Source organism: Ranitomeya imitator, chromosome 5 (genome assembly GCF_032444005.1).
Source record: "Ranitomeya imitator isolate aRanImi1 chromosome 5, aRanImi1.pri, whole genome shotgun sequence".
Lineage (NCBI taxonomy): Eukaryota > Metazoa > Chordata > Amphibia > Anura > Dendrobatidae > Ranitomeya > Ranitomeya imitator.
The window spans coordinates 122529386-122546214 of NC_091286.1; the positions used below are offsets into that span (position 1 = coordinate 122529386).

The following is a 16829-nucleotide window of genomic DNA, read 5'->3' on the forward strand; positions in this document are numbered from 1 at the left end:
GTAGACCTCACCGTCTGTTGTATACAGGAGGCGCATAATTTTTTAATATAAGAATCTGGTAACGGGACTTCACACAGGGCACACTCCTTATGTTTCGACTTTGCACTTTTCTTTCCCTAAAATGACAAAGTATAAGGGGCCCGCGTCACTGAGTGAGCATTCACGTAGATCTCTTACCAGTGTACGCCAAAAAAGGTACCGGAACACGAGGGGGTTCTTTGCCAGTCGATGCTCTGGATCCCTGCTTGGACGAGCTTTTACGGCTGGACTGGTCACTTCTGGCATGCTCCTTCTCCGTGGGCTTTTGTCGCACGTCCTCCGGCAACTGAAGCTGCCGCTCACCATCACTCTCCATGATGTGGATGTGACCAAAGGCAGAGCTCTATTCCCAGCTCCTGCTTAAATCCCCCTCAGAACCGGTCAGCAGGCTGCCTGGCGCCACTCCTATTGGTTCCGGCTGATGAGACTACATCTGGGGGGTCAGCGCAGTGTGTGAGGAGACCGGCGTTCAGGATCGATGGGCGCCGCCATCTTGGATGAACTGCGCATGCGCAGTCACCCAGAGACCGGAAACGCCTGCTGACTCCGCCCCCTCGACGTCACTGCACCGGAAACGCTCCAGCTAACGCTGAGAGCGATGCAGGACGCCGAAGAGCACGCAGCAGCGTTCCGGATAGCGTTCCCCTCCTGGCACCGCTACATCACCACCGTGCTGCACCACCACATGGACCGAAGGAGCGATATACTTACCGGCGCTAACGGAGATCAGGAATCCTCTGGACTCTGCTCCCTGCTGTCTACATCACTGACGTGCAGTCCACCAGGACCACCGTGATGTCTTCCAGGAGCTTCCGCACCGGTCGAGGTAGGAGACCCCCCCGCTACCTGATTCGACCGGCCGGCCTGGGATCCATTCTACGAGATTCATCTGTAGGATCCTGCCCCTCCAGGAACAGGAAACCAACTGATGCATGGGGAGAGGTACCGCCCTTTTGTATCTGTAGGTTTCCTGTTCCTGAAGGGCGGATCCCCTCTCTCGTAGTGCTGTCATGGGAGTCCGAATAAAAATACCCTACTGTATTGTAAGGCACAGCTCAGGCCCTATTTAACGGTATTTTTATCTCCTAATGAAAAAATGGGGTGACAGGTTCCCTTTAAGGGTAGGTTAATTTTAAAATTGAGAGATAGAATATCAAAAATAAAATCCAGAAAATCACATTGTGTAAATTATATAAATTTGCATTTTGCAGTGAGAAATTAAAGGTATGCTTCCACGGTCAGTATTGGCAGCGCTTTGGACGCAGCACATGCCCGCTCCATCCAAAGTGCTGCCTCCTTTTGTATGCACGGCGATTCCGCATGTGTTCATTGAACTGTGCAATCACCGCGTCCAATACATTGGACTGTGATATTTATCTTGCGAAGACTGAGCGTCTCTGCAAAGATATATTGACATGCTGCGGTCTAGAAAGACATGCCGCATGTGCGTATATGCAGGGATGCCACGGGTGTCCCTGCACGCATAGTGGAGATGGGATTTCATAATATCCCCTCCACTATATGCTGCAACATCTGTCCTCTGCGGCTGTACACAGCGTCCAATCCACAGCATTAACGGACCATGGGAACGTACCCTAAGAGTTGTGGTTCCTACAGACCAGTAAGACGCTCTTAATCAACTCATTACCTGCATTACAGACAGCTGTCTTACATAATCACCTTTATAAAAGTCTCCTGTCCACAAACTCAATTAATCAGTCAGACTAACCTCTACAACATGGGCAAGACCAAAGAGCTTTATAACGATGTCAGGGACAAGTTCATAGACCCGCACAAAGCTGGAATGGGCTACAAAACCATAAGTAAGAAGCTGGGTGAGAAGCAGACAACTGTTGGTGCATTAGTAAGAAAATGGAAGAAATACATTGTCTTTCTACATGGTATCTCTAGGTAAAGCAGACGAGCTCCCTACAGCACATACTCTCAGCTACCTGCTCTAACATTTTAGGAGAGCTGTCAGTTTAAAAAGACCGTGGCCATTTTAATTCTATATTACAGTACTTTATTTCCGAGAAGAAAAAAACTGACTTCCTAGTTAAAAATATATTTCTAAGGACATTCCTTTAGTAGTTTATTTTGTTTTAATTCCCTGAGAATCACATCAATCTCTGGCCACCTCGCCAGTGTCCTCCTACTGCTAAAATCTCACATTGTAGGTCTAACTTGAATACACTCATTCATAAGCAATTTCATTCTGTAAAAGGAGGAAGAGGATTCCCGCTCCAGTTAAAAAAAAATCATTTAGAGATTTTCTTTAAACAGAGGGCAAAGTTAACAATAACATCTTGCAACAAGTTTCATCTGATATCAAACCATGATACAGGAGAGAAGGTCCATCAATCGGAGGACATGTCCTAGAATGGATGGCCCGTCTCTCCTATATCATGGTTTGACATCAGATGGAACTTGTTGCAAGATGTTACTGTTACCCCTTTTTTTTTAACCGGAGCTGGAATAGTCTTCCTCCTTTTCTTGTTCTCATACATCTGATCCGGACGCATGTCTGTGCTCCGCTGCAAGAACCGCCACTGGTGGGCTGGCTAAACCCTTTTATTCCTTTGTTAATTTCTTCCTGAGCTCATCTTAATGTGAGGATTATACAGCCATACAAAATAAATACACCAGTCAGCATCACAAAGCAATCAATAGTAAATAATAGTCATAAAAGTAAAAATCAAAGACAAACCGATGTGTGAATTCAGGTCACAAAGCTACATGCTGAAACCCAAATATCTGCTTACAAGCACACTAAAGCAGTATAAGTAATAAGTGGATTTAAAACACTTACCAATAATCATGGCCATTGCACTGCTGTTGCATTGGCCGAGAGCGGAGAGAATCTGGCTCATAATCTGCTGGTTGGCAAGCACCAAATCTGCCACGTATGAAGTGGAACTTTGTGTAGCTGAAGAATTGCTGTTGGCATCTTTTCCACCGTAGACTTTCTCTTCATCAGACACGCTATCTGTGGTGCTGCTGACAACAGGCGTACGGGCGCTAAACTCTTTGTTACTTGACAGAGACAACTGAACCAGAATGTTGACCAATTTCAACAAGTCAAACATCAGCTGATCACGTGTCATTTCTCCACACACGGCTTTGGCATCGCCAGGTCGAATAATATTGGCAAACAAGCCACCAAAACAGGCCCGTGCCCCAACGGAGCTGTCAGATCCACTGCGAGACACCACTTTGTCCGAGCAGGTGATATAGTGATGAACCAGGAAGGTAACAGATTCTATGACGGCAGAAATGGTGCTGACCGAGACCACCTCAAAATTTTGTTCCAGAGTGAATTCTAAGAGTTTCACCTGAGCATCCAGAGGTCCTTGTCCTGTCTGAAATGCGCCTCTATAAAAGAACGAAAGTGGGGGGCAAGGTGTTAGATTTTATAGGCTTTCTGCTTTTAAATTATCTCAGTTTGTTTCTTTAAAGAAATAATTACTGAATTATATTAAAACCTGAACTCAGATATTTGGTTAGCAGCATGTCTTCATGCTTCATATGTGCTAGGCAAAAAATAAATCTTCATATTGGCAGCTGCTTTAATGTATTTCCTCTATTGAAAAAAAAAACAAGGTAAGGACTAGGGTACATCACCTTATTCTCTCAGTCAAACACTTCCCTTTAAAAGAAAAAAACCCTTGGGAAGCCTTACTAAACACATCCCTACCATCCCTAAACACACCCAAATTCTCATCTCATTTATATTTTTAGCGGCCTAGCAAACTATAACATTGGCCAGGAAAAAAATCAGGTCCAGATTCATCAGAAGTCAAGAGACACCTTTCTTGGTATACGATCAATGAAAAATATTATCTGTCATACCTATGGGTAAAGTCCAAAAATGTGAACAATTGGCTTCCCTGGGCGGAATACGCCAACCACACTCCCTTCGCCACACCCCCACTTCGCTTACATGCTCCTGACCCCCAAGATTCCTCCTAATTCTTTATATTACATTTAGACTCCACTAACGCCACCCTCGGGCTCCTTTTCCCCCTCCTTTACCCTCTCCTCCTTCCCGTCAGTTACGTTAGAACCTCCCCTTGTACTCCACCAAACTAAAGGTTTGTTTTCTCTTTGATCACTACAACGTACCTTTTTGCTATTTGAATAATTATTTAATAAAAATCTATAGTTAGAAGAAAAAAAACACGGTATTTGATAAATGTCAAAAATTTGCCTTTTAAGTTTTTGACACTATAAAACAAAAAAACGGCCAAGTGAGTAGGGTTAAATGATAGGGAAGGGGACAGCACTCGCCCAAAGGATTATTACAACCAGAATTTGGCTTAAATGCAAAAGCCAAATGAGCGCCAAATCAAAAGCGGACAAAAGCCTCTAAAAATATTTATATTTATGACGTTACAGGACGGCATTGCATACCTCTCTGTGGAAAGCATGTGTATAAGTTTTAATAAAAATTCACTGAACATTTGAGGGCTTGTGGCAGAAAGATGGACTTGTAGCCGTGTCAGGAACTCCTGCATTGCCTGAGTAGCAGTGGGCCCAACCTGGACAGAAAGAACCAGAGAATTAGACCGCTTCCTACAGGAACACATTCACACAGGGAATCAGTAACATTACTCATCACAATGTGGAATGTTAGAGAAGAATTCTTGTACATGAGTCAGACAGTTGTGCCCTTGTGGCTAATGAGCTCTGTAATTCGCAGGTACATCGGCCACGTGACTAATAACGTGCCTCATTCTAGTGAACCTGTCAGTATAAAAACAAGCTGGTCAGCTGCACGCTATATAGGAGGAAAAGATGAGAAATCTGATGCATGACTGAAGGCGTACATTTAGTTGTCATTTATTTGTTGCTCATTCTGAGCTTAGGAGTCCAGTGGGTGGTCCTACGTAGTGATTGACAGATACTGCGGTATTCACTGTCATATAGGGAACACTAGACTTTTAATCGCACAAAGAGCAGGGATTTTAAGCAATGAGCTATACTGAACTGTTTCCTATTAAACTATAGATCAATTTGTCCTGCTCAATACTATGCCACCGACCAGCATTTTTATAGTGACAGATTCCCTTTATAGGCTCATTCAGACATCCGTGCCATTCGTTCCGAGCATGGCCCGCGGCTCTCCTGACGAGAACATGACGGTTTCCAATATTTCTCGGACAGATTTGCACAGACACCTGATTGAGCCGTACTAATAATGCATTCTAGCACTTCTCCATAAAAACCAGCCCCTGTATACTTTGAGTTGTGGCTAGAAGAGGGTCGCTTGAGAACCGCAGACATGTCCCTCATCTGCACCTAACACTGCAAGCTACAATTCATTAGGAAACAATCAGGACATAATTGAGCGAGCAGTTCTGAGATCTAGGGATTTGTATGTACAGGAGACATGCCGATGGGAAAGTGTCATACACAGACGCAAAAACCTTTGACCGTCCACCCTCACCTGGATCTCAATGATCCCTTTGCAAACCCTAACATGAAATTCTACATCTGACTCCTTGGCGGCACAGAACTCAGGACAGATAAATCTCAATCTTTGGTTCCTCGAAACTGCAAGTACGACCCCAATAGTGTGGAGGACTGTATAGTAAGCCCTAAAATATTTAACAATTCTATTTTATAGACCATGTGAAAACACTTCGTGCAGCCTTACCTGGGGACTGTGCTGGTTTGTCCCATGAGGGTTTGTTCCTGAGAGAAATTTCACAAGGACATGAAGGAGATTTGGGTCTGAGACCAACAACTGGGCAGTGTTTTCCTGAGCTCCAATAGTGCTGCTGGGTCCAGCTGGGAAGAGGAGCAATGAGCACACGGGTTACAATGCATTTTGTTTCAGGTATTCATTTTCATTAAATTTAGGCTAATGAATAAAGTAAAATACTGACGCTGGGCACAAAACATCAGGGACTGATGCAAGCTACTACATTTATGGGAGTTCTGTGAAGTAGATTCACCGTTTTCTCAAGTCTTTATAATCTAACCTCTGACAGACGGTCTTGTGTCCTCATCCACAGCTGCCCGTACAGTGTCGATGTATTTTCAGTAGAAAGGGTGGGTTAAATTAAGAACATACATTTATGACAGCAGAAATCAATCAAGTCTAGTCTTTCTTTCCTATGAATATATGTGAGGCAAGAGTGGGGCGACCTGGTTCATTAGATAAGAAACTGGAGCCACTTAAAGAAGTTGTCCACTGCTTGAACAACTTCTTGCCATCCCGTCTCCAAGACTTTACACGTGCTGCGCCGATTCTTTGGAATGCACTACCTAGGTTAATACGATTAATCCCCAATCCCCACAGTTTTAAGCGTGCCCTAAAAACTCATTTGTTCAGACTGGCCTACCGCCTCAATGCATTAACCTAACGATCCCTGTGTGGCCTATTTATAATAAAAAAAAAAAAAAAAGGTTCCTCGCATCATGTTCTCATACACTTTATGCAGTATTAGCCCTCTGTGTCTGTACTGCTACATACTTAGGCAGGTAACTGGTTCATGCAGCTTTACATGAACACCCGAGCCTTACACTATAGCTGGTCCGAATAACTAAAGCAATTGTTACCATCCACCTCTCGTGTCTCCCCTTTTCCCCATAGTTTGTAAGCTTGCGAGCAGGGCCCTCATTCCTCCTGGTATCTGTTTTGAACTGTATTTCTGTTATGCTGTAATGTTTATTGTCTGTACAAGTCCCCTCTATAATTTGTAAAGCGCTGCGGAATATGTTGGCGCTATATAAATAAAATTATTATTATTATATTATTGCCATACCCCTCTCTTGGCCCCCATAAAATAATAAAACCTACACTCACATTCCGTGTGGCATTGTTCCCGCAATGTCTGCACTTGTGGTCCCAGGGTTAACGGGCTATTGTTGTGACACATGACGCCGGCGTCACTGTCTCCTGACAAACAGAGCAGGAGGAAGTCCGAGATCAGCAGCAGCATGGACTTCCTCTTCATGTTTGATTTGTAAGAAGGTGGAGACAGTGATGCCAGCGCTGATTGGGCACTGGCATCACAACTACCGCTCGGGAGCCTCGGGACCGCGAATGCAGACACCGCAGGAATGGCGCCGGCACGGGAGGGAAGTATAGGTTTTACTATTTTATCAGGGCCAAACATTTTGATCAAGAAGGGGATGTCCTAGTATTGGACAACCCCTTATACCACTGAAAACTACTCATGTAATGTGTGAGGACAACTCAACTGTTCGTACATGCAGTGTGTCCCATTGTGAATAAACAGAAATAGATATTTTATCTCTATATTGTAAGATATAGTAAAATAGGCTAGTGCAGTACAAGGGTTATACGAACGCCTCTTAATTATATGGCAGACCGTGCAAAAGGGATTGTCCGGTCTACTGATAAAAGTCTGAAGTCACTAAATGTAATTGCAGACTTCTGAATCCTTACAGCATGCACACCACACATGGTCAGGATTCACCAATATTGCAGGTGATCACGTGACTGAAAGTATACAATTTGCATAAGTCCAGCAAATCATATACGGTACTTGCAGTCACATGACGGCCCGCTGTCACTAGCAATACCGGAGTATCCTACCATGATGCGCAGCACACCGCACACTGTCAGAATAAAGAAGGTTGCAGTCACAGAGTTCTTGCAGTCTTATCAGAAGATTGGACAAACCCTTTAAGGAAAAAGTGACCAGAGGTATACGAACCAGTTTCAAGAGCTGAGCTTAATATATCTGCAGTGAAAGCTGGCTGTAATAAAAATCCAGGGCACCTGTTATAACAGGCAGGATCAGAGAGAACACCCATCAATATTGTATCACCCCTTATATGCCATTGTCAATAGCAACCATGGTATCTAAGCGGTTACACAGAATTTAGATGGTTCCCTCTTTCGTCATGCAATGCAAAAACAAGGAGAAGGTGACCTGTCATGGCTGTCAGCAGCCTAATGAATACATGAAGGTCTGACATATTGCTACTGATATGGAGCCCTGTGTGGAGAGCAAAAACCTTATTGTCCAAAGATTATTTACTGTGTTACAAATCACAAAAAATTATATTAGGAGCTCAGCCTATAACCTATCGAATGCTGCTCCCTCTGATAAGGCGGCATAATTCATCTTAGAGGTTCCCTTTACTATGGCACCGGATATTTCAGAATAAAGCTGCTATATAGAAATGAGTTTTTCAAGACCAGAAGCAACAGTGTGATACAGTGTGATGGAGCATCAAAAAAGGCAAACAGTTCTAGGATGTATTAAAAGAAGCAGAGTCTAGATCACGTGAATTATCCCACTCTACTCCTCCTTGGTCAGGCATTATTGCCAATAAAGTGTCCAGTTCTGGGCACCACATTTTAAAAACACACATTGAAAAACTGGAGCAAGTTCAGAGAAGATTTACCAGGAGGATGGTGAGTGGACTGCAAACTATGTCCTACGAGCAACGATTAAAGGAACTGGGAATGTTTAGCTTGCAAAAAAGAAGGCTAAGAGACTTAATAGCTGTCCAAAAATATTTGAAGAAACACAAAAAAGGTTAGAGGAATCATAATAATAATAATAATAATAATAATAATTTTATTTATATAGCGCCAACATATTCCGCAGCGCTTTACAAATTATAGAGGGGACTTGCACAGACAATAGACATTACAGCATAACAGAAATACAGTTCAAAACAGATACCAGGAGGAGTGAGGGCCCTGCTCGCAAGCTTACAAACTATGGGGAAAAGGGGAGACACGAGAGGTGGATGGTAACAATTGCTTTAGTTATTCGGACCAGCTATAGTGTAAGGCTCAGGTGTTCATGTAAAGCTGCATGAACCAGTTACCTGCCTAAGTATGTAGCAGTACAGACACAGAGGGCTAATACTGCATAAAGTGTATGAGAACATGATGCGAGGAACCTTTTTTTTTTTTTTATTATAAATAGGCCACACAGGGATCGTTAGGTTAATGCATTGAGGCGGTAGGCCTGAGAATCATCATTCTCATTTGCACATGGAAACATAAGAAGCAATGGAATGAAACTGAAAGGCCACGGTCACACATTCAGTTTTGGTGAGTTTTTTACCCCAGTATTAGTAAGCCAAAACCAGGAGTGGGTGAAAGATGCAGAAGTGGTGCAAATGTTTCTATTTGATCTGGGGATTTATTATGATGGAATATAGGCTGAACTGGATGGACAAATGTCTTTTTTCGGCCTTACTAACTATGTTACTATGTTACTATGTATTATGGCTTTTCCTTTGACCGTTCTAATCCTGGTTACGGTTTACAAATACCGAGGTAAAAAAACTCACCAAATACTCAACGTGTGTATGTGGTCAAAGGGAGATACTTAAGATAATAAAAAAAACTCTTTGACAGTGCGGGTGATCAATGAGTGGAACAGGCTGCCACGAAAGGTTGAGAGTTCTCACTCAATGGAAGTCTTCAAACAGAGGCTGGACAGACGTCTGAGATGGTTTAGTGAATCCTGTATTGGGCAGGGGTTTGGATACGATGACTCTGGTGGTCCCTTCCAACATTCTTTGATTCAAAGACTAATCAAATAGAAGTACTACGGAAATATCAGTAATTTAAGGCCATTCAATAATTCAAAATATAACATTTGGGATTTTTTGTTCTGATTGCATTGAACAAAAAAAAAATACACAAAAAAAAGCTAGACTGCAATCTGACCACACAGAAAAGAAAACAGACTTACAGCTCAGTTGCATGTTGGTCATAAGAGTGAGGCTGTGAAGCACAAGGCACCATGTCCGCAGTAAAGTGTTCGGATGCCAGGCCAGGACTGTTAAAAAGCTGGTTATAGATGCTGAAAACAGAACAAAACGCATTACAATGCAGAAGAAATAAAAGGCAACAACCTGGCATTGTGAACAAGTAATTGGCAGCCTCCGGGGGCTTACTGACTCGGGAACAGCAAGTCTTACAGTTCTGTTTAAAGGGTTTGACTGATAGTGTACAACCCCTTATTAATTGCCCCAGAGTCCCCACAAAGGAAAGTGCAGAAATCTCAGCCAATTAGTTGTCTCAGCAATAATCATGTGGCATTGGTAATGTCAGGAGACCAGCAAGGGACACAATAGAGTGGATGAGATGCACTGCTCCGGCAAGCAAGTATAGATTTATCTTACTTTGTTCAGCACCCAGCAGCCATTAATAAGGGGCAGGCCATGCTCAGGCATCTAAAGGTTAAACACTATTGAGGACCGAAAAATGCATTGTGGGCACCAGACTGGGTACATTCTACTTGTAGGAAGCAATCCATACTTCACTATCTACTTTCTAGAGAAAATGAACACAGCCAATATATAGACGTACCCAGAGAAAGTGACCAAGACAAGGAGAGATATAAAGAATGCCTTTATTATAACTGATTGGCAAATAAAATAATATAACAATTTGTGCACATCACAGGACAAGAGAAATATATTAACATCATTAATTAAAAACTAGTAAAAGAAGATGGTAGAGGCTGACCCGATTATATATATATCTTATAAATCCAAGGTAGTGAAATCCCAAGAGAAATGATAAAAAATACAGAACTTAGCAATATATCAACCAAATAGTAAATTGTGCAAATAGCAATATATAGAGTGCGGGGTGTCAAGTTTTAAGTCCACTACTATATCTCAAACTACATAGATGGTAAATTGTGCAAATAGCAATATATAAAGTGCAGAGTGCCAAATTTTTAGGGCCACTAGTGTATATCAACCTACATAAATAATGGTATATCTCAAATTGTACCTCACAATATGCTTCAAAATATATAGTTAGATGGTGTATGTATATACACATGCATATACATATATATAAATATATACATACATATATATAAGGCCAAAACAAATGTGACTCCTAAAAATGTGAGTGAAAAAAAGGAAATGCAAAACCGTATAAAAAACAATTGTAAGGTGCAAAATAATCAAGTGCTAACACCTACCAATATATATCTGTAAAAAACCGCCTGTAATATACAATATACTACGGTGTAAAAGAAAGAGCCGTGTGGTAGTGTAGGATTATAAAATATGTAAAGAGACCAAACTAGAACATAAATGTGCAAAATCGCAAAAAAGTGGGGCCTATCAATGAGTATGTTGAGACACTTAGGTATAATACCAATACCAAATTGTAAGGTGCAAAAATATCAAGTGCTAACACCTGCCAATGTATATCTATAAAAACGACTATAATATATAATGTAATAAGGTGCAAGAAAGTAAAGAGCAGTGTGGTAGCACAGAATTATAATATATGTAAAGTGACCAAGTACATAAATGTGCACTATATCGCACAGAAGTGGGGCCTATCAATAAGTATGTGGAGACTCTTAGGTATAATACCAATACCAAAACACCGAGTGTCCAGGTGCCCTAATTAATGCACTGCAATGTGCAGCCTACTCCTCTAACGGGGAGATACAGCAGGGGCCCCGCATCAAAACAATCTATGTGCACGGAATAGAAACAACTTGGGATGTATCCGCACTATACCTTAATATGAGGGTCAGCCAGGTCCTGTAAGCGCACCCCGACGCGCGTTTCGGAACTTAGTCCTTCGTCAGGGGACTAACTGACGAAGGACTAAGTTCCGAAACGCGCGTCGTGGCAGCCTGTTCCACTCATTGATCACCCGCACTGTCAAAGAGTTTTTTTTATTATCTTAAGTATCTCCCTTTGACCACATACACACGTTGAGTATTTGGTGAGTTTTTTACCTCGGTATTTGTAAACCGTAACCAGGATTAGAACGGTCAAAGGAAAAGCCATAATACATAGTAACATAGTAACATAGTTAGTAAGGCCGAAAAAAGACATTTGTCCATCCAGTTCAGCCTATATTCCATCATAATAAATCCCCAGATCAAATAGAAACATTTGCACCACTTCTGCATCTTTCACCCACTCCTGGTTTTGGCTTACTAATACCTAAGTGTCTCAACATACTCATTGATAGGCCCCACTTTTTTGCGATTTTGCACATTTATGTTCTAGTTTGGTCTCTTTACATATTTTATAATCTTACACTACCACACGGCTCTTTCTTTTACACCGTAGTATATTGTATATTACAGGCGGTTTTTTACAGATATATATTGGTAGGTGTTAGCACTTGATTATTTTGCACCTTACAATTGTTTTTTATACGGTTTTGCATTTCCTTTTTTTCACTCACATTTTTAGGAGTCACATTTGTTTTGGCCTTATATATATGTATGTATATATTTATATATATGTATATGCATGTGTATATACATACACCATCTAACTATATATTTTGAAGCATATTGTGAGGTACAATTTGAGATATACCATTATTTATGTAGGTTGATATACACTAGTGGCCCTAAAAATTTGGCACTCTGCACTTTATATATTGCTATTTGCACAATTTACCATCTATGTAGTTTGAGATATAGTAGTGGACTTAAAACTTGACACCCCGCACTCTATATATTGCTATTTGCACAATTTACTATTTGGTTGATATATTGCTAAGTTCTGTATTTTTCATCATTTCTCTTGGGATTTCACTACCTTGGATTTATAAGATTATATATATATATATATATATATATATATATATATATATATATATATATATATATATATATATATATATATATATATATATATATATATAATCGGGTCAGCCTCTACCATCTTCTTTTACTAGTTTTTAATTAATGATGTTAATATATTTCTCTTGTCCTGTGATGTGCACAAATTGTTATATTATTTTATTTGCCAATCAGTTATAATAAAGGCATTCTTTATATCTCTCCTTGTCTTGGTCACTTTCTCTGGGTACGTCTATATATTGGCTGTGTTCATTTTCTCTCGTATATAGTGGTTGTTCCACAACTTATCTCCACAGAGGCACTAATCACTAGCACTTGGCACACATTATTATTACTATTTTTATATTGATCGTTATGTAATTGAGGTTGGTGCGTCTGTGGTTGTGACTATCTACTTTCTGCATAGTGCCCCTGCTGCGGTATTATATTCTAGAGTCGTACTAAGCCCCATGTAACCTCCACTTAAGTGGCATTGTCTAATTGTATAGATAAAATATAAGTACTGTGTTGAATAAATTTAGAGCCAAATACAAGTTAAAGGGAAGCTGTGTGCAGGTTTTTGCCATCTCATCCGCAGGCAGCATAATGTAGGAAAAGAGACACTGATTCCAGTGATATGTCACTTAGTTTACTGGGTGCAGCAGCTGTGATACAATCAGAGTTCTCAGGTGTAGCATGAAGAAGATCAGAAAGCTTCCCCACCCACACCAGGTTCTATGTATATAGACTAGTAACAACAATGAGAGCAAAAAACCTTAGACAATTCATTGTAATTATAGACACACCTCTGATTGTGAACACCTCCAAGAGAACAGATAATAGGTTCATATAGTCGCTTTAAGGGTATGTCCCCCACGGTCAGTAATCGGCACCGCTTTGGACACAGCACATGTCCGCTCCATCCAGAGTGCTGCCGGTTATTGAACGCAGGCGATTCCTCTGTGATCACTGAACCGTACTGAATCTCCGCGCCCAATACATTGTACTGGTAACATGTATCATGCAGACACTAGCGTCTCCGCAAGATAAATTGACATGCTGCGGTCTGGAAATACGTGCTGCATGTCTGTCTCCGCGGGTGATCCGCAGGCGTCAGTGCACGCACAGTGGACATGAGATTTCTTGAAATCTCATCCACTATGCTGTAACATCTGGACAATTCACCTGACAAAGCAAGGGTGAAAGAAGCGTTGGGGCGCTAGGACCACATGCTATACTAGCTTGTTTGATGTGTGAGTACTTTTTATTCTCCTTTGGAATCATGTTATGCAACTAAGACTCACATGTAACCAATATGAATTACTAAGGTCTACATAGCTGTTCAGGATAAAGGATTTAACATATGCCAGGATGTGTCTACACTGACGTCTTATACATTTACACTATTATACTCCATGTGCTCCTCCATTGAGATACTCTGCTGTAATATGACATGTATCTGATATATTTTATAAACTTAATAAATGTTGTATTTTAAAAGACTACAGTGCCTTCAGAAAGTATTCGGCCCCCTGGAACTTTTCAACCTTTTCCCACATATCAGGCTTCAAACATAAAGATACCAAATGTAAATTTTTGGTGAAGAATCAACAACAAGTGGAACACAATTGTGAAGTTGAATGAAATTTATTGGTTATTTTAAATTCCAGGGAGCCGAATACTTCCGAAAGGCACTGTATATGCACCTATTTTCTATTCTCCTGGAGGTCTCTACATGGTCTATTGACATTTAGCTGATTATAACAGGGGGTGTGGCCAGTCTAGCAAGCTTGTGCCATGTAGTCCCAGCAAGAATCACAAGGTGATAAAACCTTCATTGTAAGTAAACAGCATACAGCTTGATAAGTGACACATAGCTGAATTCAGTGTATTAGCCCCTACCTAATGCTGTCCTCAGATTACAAAACCCTGCTTACAGATTCCCTTTAAATGTTTATTTAGAATATCCCAAGAAAGGTAGAAAATATCCATATACTACAAACGTATGCGAGTTACTATATGTTAGAACAACGCAGTAACACTCAATGTCTGATAGATAACAGGCATCTGAAGAAACATTCTTCTCATTAAAGCTTACCCAGGCATAGATATTTGATGACCTATCATATACGAGAAAGGGCTGACCTCAGCACCCCCACTGATCAGCTCTTATTTGCTCTGCTAGCGACCGGCTGTCAACACTGAACACAGCTGCTGAGCCCTGCACAATTCAGAGTGTAGCAGCTGCTACCAGCCATGATAACACAGATTCTATAAGGAAAACATTGGAGCTGTTCTGCAGTGCCTAGCAGTTACTGCTACATTATAAATGGTGCAGCACACAGCCGTTCTAATCTAAGTGCTTACTGTATAAATGGCTACTGCTAGATAACATACCAGCTGTGGGGGTGCTGGGTGTAGGAGTCCAATCGATCTGTAGCTAGGTCATTAAATACCTACCTCGGGAAAACCCCTTTAAAGGGAAGGTGCCATCAAAAAAAAATTTTTTCAGAAATTGTAAAAATGTAAAGAATTAATGATTACATTTTCTTAAAAAATATTATCATTTGTTTATAATTTAGTAAAATATGAAAAATAATTTGAAAAGTTTTGGAATTTCCACTTTTAAACACTAGTGGGAGCAGCTGCTGAAATTTCAGAAAAACCTAGTGTACAAATAGCTCACATTACTGCACTGCAGTAATTATGGGCGGAGTCTGCTGACCTGTGTGATGTCTCCTCTCCTCTCCTTATGGGTGTTTGCTAAGGGATTAGAGAGGATGATATTCAGGAACCCAGTGAGCAGCCATTTTGTTGGTGACTGCAGAGTATGGCTGCCGTCACACTATCAGTATTTTGTCAGTATTTTACCTCAGTATTTGTAAGCAAAAACCAGGAGTGGAACAAATAGAGGAAAAGTATAATAGAAACATGTGCACCACTTCTGTATTTATCACCCACTCCTGGTTTGGCTTACAAATACTGAGGTAAAATACTGACCAAATACTGATAGTGTGACAGCAGCCTTATACTGACAAGTAGACAGTCACCAACGATGGCAAGCAGCAAGGATTCTGGGAGATATGTGGTGGAGGGAGCAGGGTGACAGCAGCACAGAGTATTTCAGGAGAGCAGTGTGCTGGTCTATAGGGGCCCCCTGTTTGGTGCGCGGAGCAGCCAGGGATTATACATAGAGCGCTGTCTTTTATACACATGGATGGACCGTCTGCTCCACAGAAATCCAGGAAACATTTCTGCGGATTGATGGCCTGGTCTGATCCAGACTTTGCATGCAGACCCCATTCCCCTCCTCAGATCCTGTCTTCCCCATCCTGTCCTGGCGATGTGTGAAAGCGAGGCGACAGGCGAAGTACAGGGTGACGCTGGGAAGGAAATGTAGCCATATAGTAACGATAAAAATGAGACCCCTCTCTTCAGCTGCCTCACCAGCCTTCCCCTGACTGCACCTAACTGGAGGTCACGCTGTCCCCTCTATTACCCCAGACCCGCGTGCAGGTGCTCAGCCAGAACCACCATAGAATGGGTCCGCTTTCTGAAGATAATACTGCCATAGTGTTCTCACATAATACCGCCATATAGATCACACACAATACTATCAAATAGATCACACAATACTGTCATACAGTTCTCACATAATACCACCATATAGATCACACATAATACCGCCAGTGTTCTCACATAATACCGCCATATAGATCACACATAATACTGCCATAGTGTTCTCACATAATACCGCCATATAGATCACACACAATACTATCAAATAGATCACACAATACTGTCATACAGTTCTCACATAATACCACCATATAGATCACACATAATACCGCCAGTGTTCTCACATAATACCGCCATATTGATCACACATAATACTGCCAAAGTGTTCTCACATAATACCGCCATATAGATCACACACAATACTATCAAATAGATCACAAAATACTGTCATACAGTTCTCACATAATACCACCATATAGATCACACATAATACCGCCAGTGTTCTCACATAATACCGCCATATAGATCACACATAATACCACCAGTGTTCTCACATAATACTGCCATATAGATCACACACAATACTATCAAATAGATCACACAATACTGTCATACAGTTCTCACATAATAACACCATATAGATCACACATAATACCGCCAGTGTTCTCACATAATACCGCCATATAGATCACACATAATACCGCCAGT

General features: G+C 41.3%; 1 protein-coding gene across 5 annotated transcripts in view; it reads right to left on the reverse strand.

Moving 5' to 3' along the window:
• The window catches only part of BIRC6 (baculoviral IAP repeat containing 6), a 403914-nt gene that overhangs the window by 224910 nt on the left and 162175 nt on the right, over nucleotides 1-16829 (reverse strand). For all 5 annotated transcript variants that reach the window (XM_069769115.1, XM_069769114.1, XM_069769117.1 and 2 more), the window contains exons 43-46: nucleotides 9735-9845; nucleotides 5696-5829; nucleotides 4450-4577; nucleotides 2849-3411 (exon numbers count right to left, since the gene is read on the reverse strand). In XM_069769115.1, the coding sequence (XP_069625216.1) occupies nucleotides 2849-3411; nucleotides 4450-4577; nucleotides 5696-5829; nucleotides 9735-9845 (936 nt within the window). The remainder of the gene's footprint in view (nucleotides 1-2848; nucleotides 3412-4449; nucleotides 4578-5695; nucleotides 5830-9734; nucleotides 9846-16829) is intronic.